Source organism: Musa acuminata, chromosome BXJ1-7, assembly GCF_036884655.1.
Source record: "Musa acuminata AAA Group cultivar baxijiao chromosome BXJ1-7, Cavendish_Baxijiao_AAA, whole genome shotgun sequence".
Lineage (NCBI taxonomy): Eukaryota > Viridiplantae > Streptophyta > Magnoliopsida > Zingiberales > Musaceae > Musa > Musa acuminata.
The window spans coordinates 41337505-41357019 of NC_088333.1; the positions used below are offsets into that span (position 1 = coordinate 41337505).

Consider the following 19515-nt stretch of genomic DNA (forward strand, 5'->3'; position numbering starts at 1 on the left):
CCTGCATGGTGGGGATTGGTGCCCATTCAATGATAGTAATACGAATGACAAACATAGTCTTCCCACCATCAGCATTGCTAACGTAATGACAGCCAATTTGAAACCCACTAAGTTGACTTTGACTAGCCAAATCACTCTCACACCCTTTCTTTATACAACCACGTCGGAAGCATGACTCAACAGTTTGTTTATTTATTTCTCTCCTGTCAATGTATGATAAGACGCGTATGAAAGAGCGTGGAATGTCCGATTAGAATTGAAGTAGTATTTAGGTCACGTCAGCATTGGGATTCTAAATATTAAATATGAAGGAAGGTTCAATTGATTGAATAACGTGTGAGAAAGTGATTTTGGAACTTTAGAGATTATGATCACGAATCTTTGTAATAATGAGATCGATTTATCTTTAAATATAAATTAAAATATTTAAACGAAAATTAATGTAATATACTCATCAGGTCCATATAAGTCAATCATACTCATTGTCCACTTCTGATGTGGAACTAATGGGATATTACAGTTGGTCTCATAGTTGCTCGTGTGGGGACACTAGGGCTATAATGTAGGTACTAATTGGATAATGAGTTCATTGATTGATCCGCTCATAGAATGCTGGATGGTTAATGATATCTCATTGTCAGACAATGATTATATTGTCCCAATGATGTACTTTGTCCTTAGACTTGAGACACTAAGATGTCCTATATGAGTACTTTATTCTTTGATACCAAACTTATAGGCTTGGAAATCCATATCTAGCATAGTCGACTATCAGGAGTGACAGCAAACCTTATGAGGACTATTGAGTATCGATAGAGGATCATCCACTCGTTCTTACTCAGACAAATCCCTATCTAAGGTCATTCGGATTGAGAGAGAAATAGTTCTTCGGGAGACTTCGATTAGAGTGAGACTCGAGTAGAAACGGTATAAGCCTGACAGTACCATGCTCGGTATATAGTCTCTAGGGTATTAGATAAATGAGGGACTATAGATACATGGTAATTGAGGACAGACATGTCCAATGGATTGGATTCTCCTGTATCGTCTAGGGGATTGCGACGTAGTGGCTTAGTACGTCTACAGTCGATAAGTCAAGTAAATTATTATGAATATAATAATTCATTGAGCCAGATAGAGTTTTGATAGGTAAGACTCACGGTCAGCTCGATATTGAGCCTAAAGAGTCATACACATATGGTAGGCATTACGACGAGTAGAGGTTCGGGTATAAGATATTCGTTGGAGCCCCTACCTTATTGGATATCCAATAAGCTCTTGAATTATTGGATTCTATGGATGTGATCCAATAAAAGTCAATGAGAGATTATTAGATAGAGATCCACTAATTTAAGAGGCTTGGGTGGTTAGATGGAGATCCAATACCCAATAGGGCAGGATCCATTACGATTAAGTTGACAGAGGACTTCTATATATATGAGGGAACCAAACACCCATGGGTCATAGGCTTCTTGGTTGATACCTCCTATTCTCCTCTCTCCTTCTTCTCATCAGATAGCAAGTGTGGAGATTTGGACAGTGATTCGAGGAGCGTTGTCACAACCTTGCTATGTGGATTACCGCTAGAGAGGAAGACATTTGACCTCATTCATCATCTCCTGCAGATCTGTAGGGATTTAGGGATATACAATCTCTCTAGGTAAAATACAATATTTCATATACATAATTTTTGGTTTTACAGTTTTTACACATAAATCTTTGAACGACGATAAATATATTTTTGAGAAATTTAAAAATTTTGTTTTCTATTCTTTTGCTTTTGCTGTATATGTGATGTCGTTCCTAGATTTCTCAAATATATAAGGTCAAAATTATAATTTTTTTAATTCTTAACGGTTCAACGGACGATACGTGGAGCTTCCTAAGAGTGTCACATATAAGGAAAGGCATATTATCACTATGAGATGCTAGTAATAAAATTTGAGTAGATTCTACGGCCAAATTAACATACTTGTAGGAAGATAAGGCGATGATGACGCTTCGCATGTGCTGATAGATGTGCCAAATGATTCATCATGTGGTCCAACTACTTTGATAACAAAGAGAATCCTCAAGTGACGTTGCTACACTGTATAAACTATCATCCCGAATTTCATATCACATCCAAAGTGGGCTTGAAGTGCTCATTTCGATAACATAATCAAAATGGCATAAACTATTTCTTTTAATGATAATACGATCGAAATAACTCAAAATGCTCCCTTCAATAATAATTGAAACGACTTCCATCAATAATAACACGATCAAAATAACCTAAAGTATTTATTTCAATGACAACATAAGATTTAAAACCTTCTAGCACAATATTTGAGAAAGGAACGCAATTGTACTCGACACTAGAAGACTGTGTGGTGCATTCCGTAGCACTTTGAGATTCTCAAATTCCAATGCATTTAATGCTTAAAGACTCGACATTTTAACCAACACTGACTCGAGGGATTTTATCAAGTATGTTTCAATATAATTTTTATATTTTCTTAAAATTTTGACACATTTTGAATCGCACGGGTTTGATACTCGTCGACATCAAACCGAGACAAATAAATAGAATCTCCATTACTCCGAATCAGCGTCCCAATCAAACAACCACTATCTATTTAAACACCACAACATTGTCGGAACAAACTTGCACTGCCGCCGACACCTCCTTGCAGCGTCTCGTTAGCCGCCAACCGAGGGAGTTCTCTTCTTCCACAAAATAAATAGATAGTTTAACAACCCACACAATTCGCCATCTTCCTTTTGCTATCCTACAAGTCAAAAAGTAATATAAATCAAGTTGTATTCGGATATCCTACAAGTCAAAAGTGCCAAAACATCTTCTGCATCACAGGTACTGCCAAGGAGTTCAATTTCCCACTTCGCTCTCCCAACAAACGACCCAAGCAATGTCATCTAAATTTCACCTTGTCAAGTTTGAAATGCTGCAGAATAGCTGACCTATAGCAGATATATAATCACAAAGTTCACCAAACACAGCAGTTACCTAGCTAATTTTGTTTTCGGATGAACTACCATGAATCTGAGAAGCCCAACAGTGATGATCACCTCTCTGCAAGGTGAAACCACAACAATCAAACAGATTAGTACTTTCCTCGGATATCATCAGCATAGCAGACCTCTACTTAGATGGAATCTATAGATCTCATTCGAGAAAACTCTTTACAACAGATGAAGACAACGTCAACCAGAACGAAGCGCAAGAAGACATCGCACAGCCTCCAAAACTTGGAGGTAGAATCGAAAAGCTTATATCCACCAGCTGAACGCATCCGCACCAAGGCAGCATAAAGCAGCCACATGGAGGGCTACATTGGCTCGATTGCAATGTCAACCGTATGGCCTGGCTTAACAAAATAAAATTACAAGATTCTAGAGACCTGCATTAACACATAAGCCCTATAAAGATTCTATAGTGTATGTAGAGTACAGCCCCTGTAGCCCACAAAACAAAAACCAAATGGGCCAAGCAATGTACTTAAGGCCATCGAATTACCAAGTTTGAAATGCTATAATTCTCTAGTAAGTTACTAACCAGATGAATAACCATGACCGTCCTAAGACTTGGCCTTAAACTTCCTTTGTGCTTTTAGATCTACCACAATGACTGTGATGTTGTCCTTGCTTCCCTTTTGGATGGCAAGTTTTGACAGGAAATCTGCAGCAGCTTGAGCTGCAGGATCAGCTTCCTCACCTCGATGGTTGACTGGTGATGATACAATACCATTCTTTTTGTGCCATAGCAGTATCCGCCTTCGGGCTATATCGCATACCTCTTCATTGGACATGACATCCCACAAACCATCGCTGGCTAGGATAAGACATTCATCCTCTCTACATCGTGGAACAATTGTAACTTCTGGTACTGGAATTATCCACGGCTTCAAGTAATGGTCCCCTGCATATGATCCAGCAAGTAACTGTATTCAAAATTATTGAAGTCGTGTATACAATAGCTGCCAAAACAAGAAATAGCGTTCCATTCTGTCAACACCAAGTTGATTCGACCTCGTTTAACATGATAGCAGTCAGATCTTGATAGCAGTGTCAACGAATCCTCAAAAGTCAACTCTTTCAAAAAGTTTATTAGTTTGGAAAATTGATTGTTTCTGCCCAGTAAACCCCTGGGCTGTAAAAATAAGAACGCTCCATATGAGAGCTACTATCTTGGTCTTCTTAGATAGAGAGGTTCCAAGCGAAAAATGTATAACAAACGGTTAATTGATCATCTTATTGAGGTAGGTTCAAATGCCATGTTTTTGTTCCTATGTTCAACAATAATACTCTTTGGTTTACGTTTTAACTCCAGATAATTTTCCCAAAAAACAAATCCATGAATTCTTCTAACATAATTTTATGCTCTGATAACTTGAAACTTTGTCATGCCATGGATTAAAATGGGCACAGAACAATACAAACACCTACTATCAATATGGGTAAATTGAAACACAGCATTGTATTTATCTTGAAGATGTTAAAACAAGAGCAATCAAGACTAATAATGTGAACCTAGAAAAGAAGATTGCAACTTCACCTGGAAGACTTTATACAAGATAAAATACCAAAAGAAAAATCAGCAACAGTAACCAAGAAGTGGCCATCTCATTAGACCTGTGTATAAGATAATCAGAATAATCTACAAATTCACTAATACCTTTTTTAAATGGATAAGCCTTTTAATTAGACAATCAGTTGCAATGGTTTTCTGAGATACAAATACTCTTTTCTTTTCATTTAACTTGATTGGAACTTCTGGCTTGAATTTAGACGATTGACAACATCAAGCAAACTACATTTGTTGATAAAAGAAGCTAAGAAAATGAGATCTTCGGTTATAACATGTAAGATGAGCCGAGAAGGGAATGATATTGCTGCCTGTGTTCTTGCATTGCCTGATGGTGATATGCAGACAGCAAAGGAATTATTTTCTTATATAATCAAGGGAAATGGCAAACTTACTTTTCAGGCTAAAACTCACTAGAAAATTGCACCTTTAAAATTTTCAAAATCAGCAGAACTTGGACTCTTGTATTTGAAGGCCTAATGTTTTACGGAAAAAAAATATATACAAATCATTTATGTAGAAATTCACTTCCTTTAGCAAGCAGTTTTCTCTAGGTTGATATGTATAATTTAAGCCATTGTTATCAGTTTTTATAATATGCACTATGCTAGAAGTCTTGCATATTAGTCTGTCAAAAGATTGTTACAGTATGAAGTTACTGAAATAAAAACTTGAGATAGTTAAATTTTCACTCTTATCTTGAAATGGTCCTCTGGAGATGTCAGCTCACTTTTATTTATAAAAATAAGAAAATCAGAATAAACAGGAGCACGTTACATGGACACATATCTATGTGCCAGATCCAACAAGGGGAAAAAATGTAAATGTGCCAACATGTGCATGAGAAACAATTAGGATAATATTTATGATTCTTATATTGTGATGCTATGAGACTAAGAACCGTGAGAACATGACTTCTGGATGTGCAGTTTATATAAATCCTTGAAATCAACCAGTGATTTAAAAAGTGCTAGGCGCCAAAAGGCACCACGGTCCAAAAATGCCCGAGGCGCTAGGCGCTCGCCCGAGCGACGTGAGACGCTTAAATATAAATATATATAATAAAATTAATAAATATAATTATTTAAAATTTTAAATAAAAATATATTATTAAATTAAGAAAATCTAAGATACAAAATCATAATGTCACATTAACAAAAAGTTTCAAAATTTACACTAGTCATTTATCCTGAAACCTAACAATAATTTCAAATAAATAAAAATTAATAGTATTAAAATCAAAATAATAGTGTTATACTGTATACAGTTTAACAGTATACTGTATACAGTTAACAGTATACAATATAACAGTATACTGTATACTTTTAACAGTATACAATATACTGTTAACAGTATACTTTCAATTTCAAAAGAGGAGAAGCAAATGAGAAGATAAGAGTGTAAGGGAAGACCGAGGGTGCTGAGAAAAGCGGGAGCGGTAGCGACAACGACGAGTGACAACAGTGGCAACGACAGCGGTAGCAGCGAGCAGCGGGAGCGGCGACAACAGCGAGCAGCGGCAGCGGCTGCGGTAGCAAGAGCGACGAGCGGCGACAGTGGCAACGGTAGCAAGAGCGGCGAGCGGCAACAGTGAGCAGTGGGAGCGGGAGTGGTGACAGCGGCAGCGAGCAGCGTGAATGGCGAGCAGGGTTAGGGTTGGGGAAGTCGCGCTGATATCAGTGCTTTAGTTGGTTCGATTGAACCAACTAAAGCACCGGAGACCGAGCCAAACCTAAACCGCTGGTTTGGTCGCCTGGTTTAACCCAGGCACTCGCCCGAAGCGCCCGGCGCCTGGGCTCGGGCGAGCGCCTAGGTGACGCCTCTTTGAAGTTCGTCGCTTGGAAATGAAGAGAGGCGCTCGGGCCTCGCCTCGCCTCGCTCGAGCGCTTAGGTAAGCGCCCGAGCGCCTTTTTAAATCACTGAAATCAACTTCTCATATCGTAAAATTCTTCAGTACTGGATTTGTATAACTAACGAGTTTGATAAGAGCGCAGCTCATACATGTGGAATAAATAATGCATCCTGCGGATGTGAAAGCAAGAGTCCATGTATCACTGATTCTTAAAAGGTAGACACCATAGGCATGGATCACCTAAGCAAAAGGTATATTACGGGGTTATTCTGCACATTCTCATGTCTGTTACAGGCTAACAGCATGAAAGGTTCTCTTTCAGCTTTTATCCAACATTCTTTTTTTGTGAGCCAGAGCTTGTTTACAGCAAGACAAAGTCTTTTATTTTAAGATCAGATAAGGCCTCAAAAGACAGAAATGCATAGATAAGTAGTACCTAATTCTTGCAACTATCATGTAATTTGTATAATCAGAATGGAAAATTTACACCTAACATCTTGCTTGAATGTAAACAGAAAAAGACACACGGATCTATTTTCTAGCAGTCACAACAGGAGTCTTCTCTCTATTTTCTAGAATTCACCATAGGAGTCATCTCTCTGTGAAATCCCATTATACTCTGTAGGCCAGCAATTTCTCAAGGTATGGTCTCCTCACTAAAAGATGAAGATATATTTTGTCTGCCCTATAACTTCTTGCTCCATGCAGAAAATTGTCTACCGATCATTTTCCTAAAAGTTGACAAGATAACCATCTCATTTTCTGGAAACCACCATAAATAGTGTATAATGATGGTAATTTATCATACAAAGTATTGAGCAACAGATCCATTGTATTTTTCTCATTTTCATGCTATTGTAAATTTGTAATATAGAAGGCCATTTTCTCAAAGCGAAATTTAACTATACGGTTACTAGTTTATGTTATGCATAATTGACAAATATGACTACCAAAATTTTGCTCAAAAAAAGATTAGTAATATATAAATATATCTGTTTTTCTGTAAGCAACTTTGATATCCTTGATGACATTGTCCTAGAGGAAAGGGTACGCACCAATTGACCGTGACATGGCAAGAACACCGAATACACGATATCCATTCCAATGTATGACCTTGCCTCCCTGTGCCTCAATTCTTGCATACTCATCTTCCCTGTTTGGCTGATATACAAGAAGAGTTTTCCCTTGGTTGAGATCACAAATTTTCAATTGAAACAAAGAGATACACGCACAAAATAAAAGCAAAATATACAAGCCTCACTTTATGATCAACTGACAGAGGCACAGGTTGTTTGCCACGGCAAAGAACAGCCCTTGAGTCCCCACAGTTTGCAATGATGATGTGTGATGAACAGATAACAGCAACTACTGCTGTAGATCCCACTGTCTCTGGAGCTATAGGTGTTAATGGTGCATCAGAAAAATTTTCGTCCTTGGATTTATCATCTGAGCTTCCCAAATTCCCTTCAGTTACTTTTCCACCAACCTCATCATCAACCTGTTGAAAGCAGTTAATGAAGGCTCTCTCCCACTGCTTCTTCCAATCATCACAAGTATTGCTCCTCAGATCTCTAGCACAATTCCTTAACTGCTCTATTAACACATGGTGGATTCGCTCACGACAATAATCAGCGACCTGCAGCATGAAAGAGCCACCTGCAAAGCTTTATAACTGTAGCCTAACATAGCAACAGATGATTAGGAATGATAGCTAAAAAGTTTTGCACCTGGGAACCACCATGGCCATCATAGACGCCAAAGAAATGGGCTGGCAAGCGAATCAAGCTCGAATCAAGGCCATCTATGTCTTGATTACCGATGAGCAACCACAAGGGGATTTCATAAAAATAAGGCACTGCCACAACAGCATCTTCCATCTCTGGCCTTCGTCCACAAATTGACACTTGCCCCCAAAAGGGTAAGTAATCCACCAAGAACACACTTCGCTTGCTGCTGCTGCTGCTTGCCTGACTTTGCTGATCTTCCTGAGTTGCAAGCTCAACAATGGGCGTTACTGGTATTATAAAATCAGAATCGACCATGCTTACTGTCAGTGCATTAACACCGAACTCAAAAGCAGGACGCCCGTTTAAGATCTCACCACTCTTCTCCACCTCAAGGGCAGTTGGTGTGCATGTCTCGGATGGCAGATCCATATCCAGCAACTCGTCGGCCGTGCTGTTGATACTCCTGCTGCTGCCGCCGATACTAGTAGCGGCTGAACAAGCGATTCCTCCCAAAAATTTGCGCTCCATGGAGACCAAATCCTCATGGAAACTACCCACCGCTCTGCGGACGTCCAGATCATCCCCATCCCCTCCCTCTTCCATGGCCACCACCTCAGATTGCTCGACCTCAGGTGACAAACCCGTGGCAGCAGCATCCATTGGATTGGGCAGCAGGCCTGCAGTCTCGGTAATCAGCTTCAGGCAGGCAATCTCCATCGAGTTGTCACAGGTCGAATTGGCCGTCCTAAATGATAAAGCCACCGCCGGAGGCATCTCCTCCATTAACTCCTTGTCCTGGGCCGTCGTGGCGGTCAGAAGTTATTATACGCTGGGCTCAAAAGTGACACATCCTACTGACTTCTAACGAATGGCCTCCCCCGCCTGTGGATCACGCTCGAAGTCGCCTCCGGCCGCATCTCACGGGTTCGCCGTGCCGCATCGCGAAAAGATCTGACAACGGGATGCAACTACTGATCCCAGATCTAAGGCTTGACCTCTTAAGGAAAGCAAAATTCCAGGGTCTCGGATGAGAGAAAGACGGGGAACTGGACCAGAGTCGGCGATTCCCCTTCATACAGGGCACTCCATTGACACCAGAAGGAAGAAGAAGGGTAAAAGAAGAGAAGAGGAGAGTCAGCAATAATCACATGCGCGTAACAACCGCACCAAATTTGTTGCGCAAAATTGCAACCTTTTTATCCCTAGAAAAAGCAAAGAGGGGTGAGGTGGAGGGAATGACCCCAGAAAAAAGGAAGAAGAATCAAAACGAATCCCAGCACCATTTCTGATCTGAGTTACCTGCGGCTGCGGGCACCCGTCGCTTCCTCCATTAAGAGCTACGCATGACTCAATCCATCACTTGTCACCATACTAGACAGGAGCAGTGAATGATGACAACCATGGGGACGTAGAAAAAGAAGAGAGAAGAGCGGAGAAGAAAATCCAACCTGTTGCTTCTCACCAGTTCCTTCTTCGACGACAAATATAGTGAGAGATCCGAGCGCGTGTTTGTTGACACCTTCAGATTAACTTTTTATTCGAGAGGGAGGAGAGAAGTAGAAGAAGGAAGAAAGCAACGTCCACCCCGAAAGAAGTTGAGAGACGAGGAGGAAGAAGGAGAAGAGGAATTTTCCCGAGTACCAAAAGCAAGGGATCTGTTTTGTGTGCTCTCCCACCCTTGTTGATTTTGGTGGAGGCTGATGGAAAGATGGGGAGGTGGGATGGAGACGATCACCACGGACAGGTGTCGGTCGTGTCGAGGCCATCATAATAATCCACGGATCACCTATTGCATGTCCATCCCGCAACCACGATAGTTCTTCCCTTCGATTGGTCCTCTGACTCGTGTTCTTCCGGGAACGAAATGGTTTCTTCCCTTCCATTGGTCCTATGACTGGGGTCCTTCCTAGAAAAGAAGAATCTCTGGTTCTCCCTAGAGCAGCAGATCTGTCCTACTTTTGCGATCTCGTTGCCATTAGAGGTAAGGGGAAGATTTTATATCACGAAAATAGCCCTAGAAATATGAAGTCCACGGAGCCGGACTCTTTTCGACGCACCGATCCCTCTTCCGGATCACCGTCAGCCACGTGATCTGTACCGTTGGATGGCCGAGGTAATCATCGTCGCCCCATGATTTCATCCGTCTCCAATCGAAGCTAGCCCCGGTAGGCACCGAACACGTGGTCGGCTTATTGGCACGTGGCTTAAAACATTATTTTATTGCACGAGAAGTACCGGACCTAATCATTATCTCCATGCTTTTCTACCAGCATCCCTGCCCATTCTTGGGATTGGAGGAATTACCGGGACCCACACGCAGGCTCGTCGGTAATTAGAAGGACTCGGCAGACGGGTACGCCATTAAAGGATAGGAAGAGGTTCTTTTTTGGAGCGTTGGCAGCTAGCTTACACCTTGTCCCCGGAGGCCTGACACGCGTCCCGATGCGATAAGAAGAGAAAGGAAGAGAGAAACGGAAACCGCAGCGGGAGACGCCGGGTCGACGGTGCGTACCGACGTGCCGGTCGCCACGCGTCCGTCGCGGTATGGCTCTATCTTTCGGTCCTCCCTTTCATCGACGTGTTCATCGGCAGTCGCATCCGACCTGTCCCACCGCCTCTTGTATCTCACTGCCATCTCTAACGACTCTCAGGTCCGTGACTTGTGTCGTTGACTGTGGAAGGGATCCATCAGCTTTTGATTCGGCGGTCTGTTCATCCATCCGTCGGTGCTTACTACTTCGCCACCCGTCGGCGCTTTGGGGCACAATAAAAGGCCGGATCTTAAGAATATAACGCGGATCATAAGAAAGGGCCGGACCTGTGAAATCGGATTGGATCCAAACGATTCCTTACAACGCGGAGGGCGGAATTCTCATCTGCATGCAACACAAATCAGAATCAGTTTGAGGAAGCAAAATAAAGCCAGCCTAGAAATTTTAATATATTCTATAAACACAATATTATTTCCTTGCTGATTCGCACATGCCAATTACTTCCCAAATCATCACCCATTAAATTGGCTTCCATTTGGCTTTCATAACATCTCGGCTGTATTTTTTGAAACCACGCACCACCAACCGATCCATCGTCGTCCAATAAAAGCCGTCCGTTTTCCGCTAACAGGAGACCACCAGCCCACCATGTGATACATCCTCGGTTCCTCAGACCCACCCCCCACGATCCGATTCTTGCCGACCTCACCTTCCTCTTATTATTGATCGCCACCAATCCAGGCTTCAACCACATGCCCCTTCGACCTTGTTTCTATTTTATGATCCACCTCAAAAAGTTCGGTCCGCGTAGCACACCAACACGGAACTCCGACTCCAGATCACATGAGCTCTCGCTATCCCCTTATGCTAACGTGCTCCACAACGAATGCATCACACCGACGTCACCCCCACGCACCCTAAACTTGTCTCGCTTCGCACCACCCCTCGACTTTATCCTGATCCGCTCACCGCCCCCCGCCGCGTGAGCCACGGTCTACTAGAAGCCTCCATGGCTGCCTTCGTCGGAAAGCTCCCAAAACCGCGTTCACACGCACCTTTCCCCGCAACCTATATAACCGCCCACCGCTCCTCTTATCCCCGTCCACCGTTCACATCTGGTCTGCGCCTCCGCCTTTATTCCTCTTTCGAGTCCGCCCCTTTCGTCATCCGACCCTTTTTTTTTTCTTGCTTCTCCAAACGACGCCACCAACCGCCGCAATAGATCAATAGAAAGATAGGAATATCTTCCATATATGAATAGTTTTCCGGCAGCCGCCACCACCCAACCCCTCCTCGAAGACGACTTCTCCTTTTACATCTCCTTTTTTCAGGACGACTCCGCCGCACCACCCGCTTCGCCTCCGACGTCGATCTCCGACATGCCCAAGGGTCGCCGTAGACGAGAAGCCGGCGCATCCGCCTCCGGTGAGGAGAGGAGGAAGAAGCGGAAATCGATCGCCAATCTGCTGACCTCCATCGCGGCGATCGACGCCCAGGATGAGTCCGAGCGGCGCGAGTCCGACGAAGACTCTCGCCGCGAGCTCTCACTTCTCGAGGAGAACCACCACCGGAAGGCTGAGGTCATGCTCGACTACTACTCCCGCCTCGAGGACAACTTCTCCGCCCTCGACGATGACGCTGACACCCTCCGCTCCAAGCGCGTCCGAGTAGCCGCCTCTGCGGTCGCCGCTGCAGCGGCGGCGGCCTCCGCTTCCGTCGAGAACGACGCTGGCCCTGCCACTTCCGCCGCCGGAAGCGGCCACCAGCAGAGGCGGCTTTGGGTGAAGGACCGGTCGCGAGCGTGGTGGGACCGATGCAACAACCCGGATTTCCCCGAGGCGGAGTTCCGACAAGCGTTTCGGATGGGCCGCGCCACGTTCGATTTGATCTGCGATGAACTTGGGTCGGCAGTAGCGAAGGAGGACACGATGCTCCGTGCCGCTATCCCCGTCCGCCAGCGAGTGGCGGTGTGCATCTGGAGGTTGGCCACCGGCGAGCCGCTCCGGCTCGTCTCGAAGCGGTTTGGGCTCGGCATCTCCACTTGCCACAAGCTCGTCCTCGAGGTCTGCACCGCGATCAAAACCCTTCTCATGCCAAAGTTCGTCCAGTGGCCCGACGGGGCCGCCGCTGCCGAAGCAAAATCCCACTTCGAGGCCGCGTCGGGAATCCCCAATGTCATCGGGTCCATGTATACCACCCACATACCTATCATCGCGCCCAAAATAAGTGTCGCCGCCTACTTCAACCGCCGACACACAGAGCGCAATCAAAAGACATCTTATTCCATCACCGTCCAAGGGGTGGTCAACCCCGACGGTGTGTTCACGGACGTCTGCATCGGGTGGCCCGGATCGATGCCTGACGACAAGGTGCTCGAGCAATCGGCTCTGCACCAGAGGGCAGCTGCCGGGATGCTCAAGAACACTTGGATCGTGGGGAGCTCGGGCTATCCTCTTATGGATTGGGTGCTGGTGCCGTACACCCACCAAAACTTGACGTGGACGCAGCATGCCTTCAATGAAAAGATCGGGGAGGTTCAGCGGATCGCTCGGGAGGCATTCGCAAGGTTGAAGGGGCGGTGGACTTGTTTACAGAAGCGAACAGAAGTAAAACTGCAGGATTTGCCTGTGGTTATTGGCGCTTGCTGTGTGCTGCATAACATCTGTGAGCTAAGGAAGGAGGAGATGGAGCCGGATCTCAAGTACGAACTGGTGGACGATGAGATGGTGCCTGAGAACAGCATACGGTCGGTGAGTGCATCACAGGCCAGGGACAATATTGCTCATAATTTGTTACATCATGGCCTTGCCGGCACAGCTTTCTTTTAGTTTCTTTACAAAATTGAAATTCTTTTGTTTGTTGTCATTTATGGAACCATGCAGAATAAAACTGATTGGGCTTTTTGGTTGGTAGGACTGTAAAGCAAGGTTGGTCGTTCCTAATGACTGTAAGGTTTGAGTACTTAATTAGGTTAGCGTAGAGTTTGTTTGGAGAGGTAGAAAACAGTGACCCTGTTGCAGCTTTGCTGTTGTCTTAGTTACTAGAAAAGTTCAGGTTGATAGGGAATTCTTTGATGTTATGAATCAATGCCATTCTTAACTTTTCTTGATTTTTTGTTTCAAGTGGGTAATGGTGGTCACGAGATATTCAATTCTGTTTCCATTTCAGCGATAACCTTGTGAAAAATATTGTGTTCTTGCAAATTTTTTATGACATTGACAAAGTGAGTTTACTGTAAAATTCATGCTGGAAGACATCTTTTGTTTATCTTGTTCAATTAGAAATGGTGTATGATATTAGAAGACAGCAAACTTTCCATCACTCATCAAATTATGAGCTTATGTTTTCTTTCTTTGGTTTAGGCATCAAATAGATCAGAATTGTACATGATCTGCATGCATTGGGCAAATGTCAAGCTTGTTGTGTTTTGAGTTTTATTTTAGCTAAAAAATGCATAAACTATATGTTCAGAGGTTGTTCACTTAACCAACAACAGTAAGAAGTCTGGACTAAGGATGAGCCTCAGTTCCATGGTATTTTTACATATGTTCTACTCAGGTGTCAAGTCTTCCAGCCACAGAATCAGCTTATCTATTTGTAGGAGTTAGATAGAGCATGCAATGACCCTCCCTAGTATCACTTTAATGGGAGCATTGTGCACTAAGCCACATTTTTATACAGCATATCAAGGTGATACTTCTCTATGACTTTCAATGAGAAAAGCATCTTCCCGATTTCTGGGTCCTAACATGAATCTTTGGCAACTTGGCTTTGTTTTTTTTTTTACAGCTTTATAAATAGCATCATTAGGAAGATGAATGATTGGAGATATGGAGTTCGAGAACTGTCACTTGGTTGGTAGTATAAAATGTTAGTAGCAAAACCATTTGAAATTGTCAGCTACTATTTTGTGTGTTTTTATGGAGTTGTGGTCTTCCTTTGCTTGCAAAATTAGACATGCCAAGAGCTGATATCATTTGGACCTCTAACCATCTAATGATTTTTGTAGCTGTATCTCAAGTGTTCAAAACTGATTACATTAGTTGAGTTATATCATTTGGACCTCTTATCTTAAATCTGAAATCCAAATCACGAAACCTATTTGTTTGGCTGGTCAAAATGCTGTGGTGTTTAAAGAGTTGGCATGAGGAACCTTAAACCTCTCCAAGCAGGAGACCTGAATATGGCTTTAGTAGAACAGAGTACTCAGATAAAGGAGCCTGTTCTATAACAAAAGAAAAAGATCAAGCTCTACCTGCAGGGTCATTTTAGTTTGGCATTAGAACCTGAAATATTTCCATGCAAGAGATCTACAGAGTACTTGAACAAATTTAACTTGTTATACATTAAAAGATGAGTGATCAAGTTCTACCTCCAGGATCATTATGGTTCCTTCGTTTATCTAGCTTGCTTTAAGTACATCTTTTGCATTTTGCAACTGCAGCTGCCAAAGTCTAGTTCATAGTTGACTCTTCAGCCACATCCATGTAGGATATCTGTGGTGAGCATTCGTCGTGATACATTTATCCTAGATGATAATTGCTATACAAAATGGCTTACCTTGTTAATGCATATGAGACTTATAAAGACATAAGAGAAGTAAAACGGGTTCTGGGATCTTCAGTGATAGTTCCGAGGTACCCAGAGTAGAAATGTTTGACAAGGTGCATATGCTTATGCTTATGAAAATTTATATTGGTTTGGATGCCTTTTGAGTGAATATTATAGATGATGTTTGCAAGAGCAGTTCCTGAATTATGACAGTAACAGTAGCACCTTGTATTTAATAAAGTAGGTTAGCATTATATGCGGATGATCTCTGCCTAGCAGCTTTGAATTTTTAAGTACTTGATCTCATGTGTAGAAATTTTTATTTTTTATTTTTTGTATTGCCGTTGAACATTATCTAGAAAGAATTGACACTTACTTTGAAACTTCTCCAAGTTTCTGCCTCTTGACAATCTTTTAAATCAAAGGAATCTTGATTTGAGAAAGAGAAGATGAGAGAGATAGGTAGGGATTCATAGCTGTAGGTTGATGTCAAATAAAAAAAAAAGAAAGGTGCCATAACTTTGGATTGTTACCGAGTGGTATCCCTTGAACGGAGACTCCAAAATGGGCTGACCTGCAACCCGGTTCTCCGTCGGGCTGTTATTTACTTGTCAGGTATATACCAGTCTAGGGTGTTTTGTTTTCAACCATGTCTATAGTTTCTCATCTACTCTCTGGTTATCTCTTTCTCTACAAGTGAACCCTTTGGTGCTAGCTGATTGAGATTGCATAGGTAAGGTGAGGAAAATGGCATTGTTGCATGGTAATCTAACTAGGCCCTTGAATTACATCTGTTCTGGCTGTTCAAATTGGTTGTGTTGGTTTTGTATGAACTGTTAAGAAGGCTCTTGCTGATGTTAACAATATTTATACTTCAGTAAGAAGCATCTGTTCCTTTGTGGACTGATAATATATCAGGTTTTGGCTAACTTTCATGAAGATGTTCTACTGTGACAAAATTTTGCCATATGGTGATGATCTTGCAATAGGCTATTTATTTACTGTCAACTTTACCTGATTTCTGAAATTGTGTTGATAGTGTCTAAATCAGAGGAAAGTTACTTTGTGTTGTGTTCCGTCTCTGTGGTTTTTAGTGTATAAAATCTTATATTTGGTTGCCATTTTGTAGAATTCTGTTAACCGTGATGTGAAGCTTAATGTAGTATTGTTCTTACTGAGACGATCCATAGCTTTATGACAAGATGGTCGAACACCTTTCGACCACTGATTTCGTCTGTATCTATCGGATGATGGGAATTGGTCTCAACCTTAGTTGAAATCAAAGTTCTTCAACTAAAATTCACTGGAAGTTGCGGTCTCATAAAATAGTTTCATTCGGTTAGATCTTGCAAAATTATGTCAGATGTGTTGGGTTTTACCGGAAAAAGCTACTTTGTTACTTAAATTAGTGCTCATAAGATTCAAATATAAGGTTGAGAATTATATCCAAGTGGTCTTCGAGGAAAGTTGATGTGAGATTCTTAGACGTTATGTGACAGTTAATTGGTATTCGATTATTGGTAACATGGCGTTCAAATGTTCATGCGTTAGATTCCTTTATCATTTCCTCATTGTGAAAAGTGTTGGGATATGTTCCGTAAAAATATTGTTAAGGAGCCTTTTTTTTTTCTTTGTAAAAAAATCTAGGTCGGGATTGGGGGTTCAATATTTTTTGATCGGCTCATTCCTTTGATAATAACTCTCCTTTATTGTTAGACGAGGAAGTGGATCAGGTGTTTCGATTGAGGGATATTCTTTCTTTGTCCGAAGTCATATGAAAGATGGATGAGAACTAGCTTGTTGATGTGTGTCTCAGTCTGACTTTTCGAGATATGTCTCGGTCCCCTTTATCGTTGTGTACTTTTGATTTTCTGTAGTTTTATAACGTCAATTTTTTTTTTATAAGCATGAACTTGCATTCCTCGAAGAAACAAGGGCGTGGCTCCTCTTTTGGCGCACTTGCGACCTCGATAGTCCCGGCTCCTGTCCGTGAGGTGCTACCCAAGGAGTTGGGTTCGACCCAACCAGGCCAAGATGTGGGCATTGTCTGGCCAAAGAAGAGGTATAAAATAGTCGTGAAGATGACCCCTCATCTTCTGAGGAGGAGGTCCGAGAAGTCCACCGTTAGCTTAAGCTTTATTTTGCCAACACCAAATCCTATAGAGAGTCATGTTTTGGTAGCGTCAGAGCCTATGGAGAGTCTTGTTTTGTTAGTGCTGAAACCTATGGAGTCCCAAGGGCCCTTGGTCTCCCTTGGGCTAAGGAGAAGAGGGGTCGAGGTCAATGGTTGACATATGCAAGGGGAAATCCCAACATTTCGTTACTTCGACAATAGTCATCCTGTCCATTTTGACTTTGGGTTCTCTACTACAACCAAGATGGGGAGGTCTGCATGAAGGGCAAAAGGTATGGGATAAAGGCAAAGCCTCAAAGTAGTACTATCAATGATCTCTTTGTTTGGGTTTAGCAAAATAGATTTATCTCTCTCTTTCTAACGTGATGCTTGATCACGATTATCACCATGAAGTACTAGTATGGTCATGACAAATTATTATTATTATTATTATTATTATTATTATTCATGTTTGTTGTACCATCATTATATGTCGGCCTTGTTGGACCGGGTTTGGGATATCGATGTTGTCATCAACCAACAAGCTCATAAGAATAACCTTCCGACAGAGGTTGAGGAAGGTAGGAGCTAATCCTCCTGTCATCGTTCTTGTTGAGGCGAGAGCTCCGGGTGACAAATTGGTTCAAAAGTTGAAGGAGACTGAGCAAGAGCTTATTGCCCTAGCTAATAGTTGGAAAGCATTTGAGGAAGTAACCTGGGCTGGGGGAGGAGTTGTTGAGGCTCCTCTAAGAGCTGGACTTGGTAAAGACACTTGTCTCAGAGTTTGAGAAGAAGGGTGGCGTAGCGAAAGAGCAAGCCTGGGAGCTCGAGGAGATGCTGAAGGTTGAACGGGGCAAGGTGCCAAGGTATCAAGAGGAGGCGATCATAAAGTATGAAGCATCCATCGGATTTTAAAAAGGGTTGGAAAGATCTAACTTCACTTCATATAAATTTGGGTATTTGATCACCTTGGTTCGTTTCAAGGTGCAATATCCAGGAATAGAGCTTAAGGAGGACCCATTTACGACTCGCGTATTGCTCGGTCATTTGATCTGTTACAATTTTCTTTTGCTTTTATGTAGTTCAGCATTTAAATTTGTTTGTGAAGACCAATCTATATACTGTAGCTTTCTTTTAGAGAAATAAAAAAGATACTTTTTGTGAACTAAAAATATACCTCGATCAGACCCCTTATGAGCCTCAATGATAAAACTTATTTAGGTTGGAGATATGTTATGTTCTTAACAATGTCCCACTTATGTTGTTCCAAGACAATAAGTTCTATCTTAGACGACTTCAATGACTCAGTATGGTGCTTCCTAACTCGGTGCTAACTTTCTTTGGGATCGGGTTAGGTCACTTATTTCAACCTTGAATAGTACTAAGTCTCATAGTCGAATTTTCCAAGGGCAAATACCTCTGTCATAGAGCTTGGTCATTACCTTCTTATATCTTAGAATTCGTAGGTATGCAGCTGCTCTGGTCTTATCGATTAAATCAAGCCCAGATGAAAGCCCTGTTTTGGAGGTTTTCTTATCTAAGTTTTCGAAGTTTTGGAAAAATTACCTCAAGTGGTAGGATGGCCTCAGTGCCATATGCTAGACTTAAGCATGATTCTCCCGACCCTATCTTTGGTGTCGTTCGGGAGGCTCATAGGATGCTCGACAACTTATCTACCCATGTGCCCTTGCTCGTCTTTTGAGGGTAAGCCACCACTGAACCTTCAGTATCCCGAAGTAGGTGATGATATTCTTCTATACAAATCACTTAACCTATCTGTCGGTTATTGATGCTAGCGGTTTGTCTTCCACCCATTTCGTGAAGTAATCGACCCTTATAATGAGAAACCTTCACTGACCCAAAGCGGGTGGGAAGGGCTCGAGAAGATTCATGCCTCATTGGGCAAATGACCACCCACAATCGATCGGGCTCAAGGGGATTGTTGATTGTCGTGGTACCTGAGCGAATTCCTGACACCTGCAACACCTTTGGGCATACTCGATTGCATCCTTACGTAGTATTAGCCATTAGTATCTTTGCTAAAGCACCTTAAAGGCAAGGGTACGTTCACCGATGCATTCTCCATAAATACCTTTATGAACCTCAGCAAGTACCCTCTTGGTCTCGTGAGGGGTTAAACATATAAGAAGCAATTGATTGAAAAACCTACGATATAGTCAACCTTTAATTAGACA

The 19515-nt window shown here is 42.5% G+C and overlaps 2 protein-coding genes across 3 annotated transcripts; one reads left to right on the forward strand and one right to left on the reverse strand.

The window, feature by feature from the left end:
* Positions 1–3306: 3306 nt before the first annotated feature.
* Positions 3307–9856, reverse strand: LOC103992689 (probable protein phosphatase 2C 6). 2 transcript variants are annotated; one of them, XM_018829015.2, is made up of 6 exons: positions 9627–9856; positions 9464–9535; positions 8165–9366; positions 7699–8073; positions 7493–7598; positions 3307–3919 (listed from the first exon to the last, which is right to left on the reverse strand). In XM_018829015.2, the coding sequence occupies exons 3-6, from the start codon at positions 8945–8947 to the stop codon at positions 3579–3581; spliced, it is 1605 nt and encodes a 534-aa protein (XP_018684560.2). In that variant the 5' UTR covers positions 8948–9366; positions 9464–9535; positions 9627–9856; the 3' UTR covers positions 3307–3578. The 2 variants fall into 2 exon arrangements, with proteins under 2 accessions (XP_018684560.2, XP_009410774.2); XM_009412499.2 differs by having other exon boundaries at positions 9613–9856.
* A 1881-nt stretch (positions 9857–11737) lies between these two features.
* LOC103992690 (protein ALP1-like) lies at positions 11738–13765 on the forward strand. The gene has a single exon (XM_009412500.3). The coding sequence runs from the start codon at positions 11910–11912 to the stop codon at positions 13482–13484; it is 1575 nt and encodes a 524-aa protein (XP_009410775.2). The 5' UTR covers positions 11738–11909; the 3' UTR covers positions 13485–13765.
* The last annotated feature ends 5750 nt before the right edge of the window (positions 13766–19515 follow it).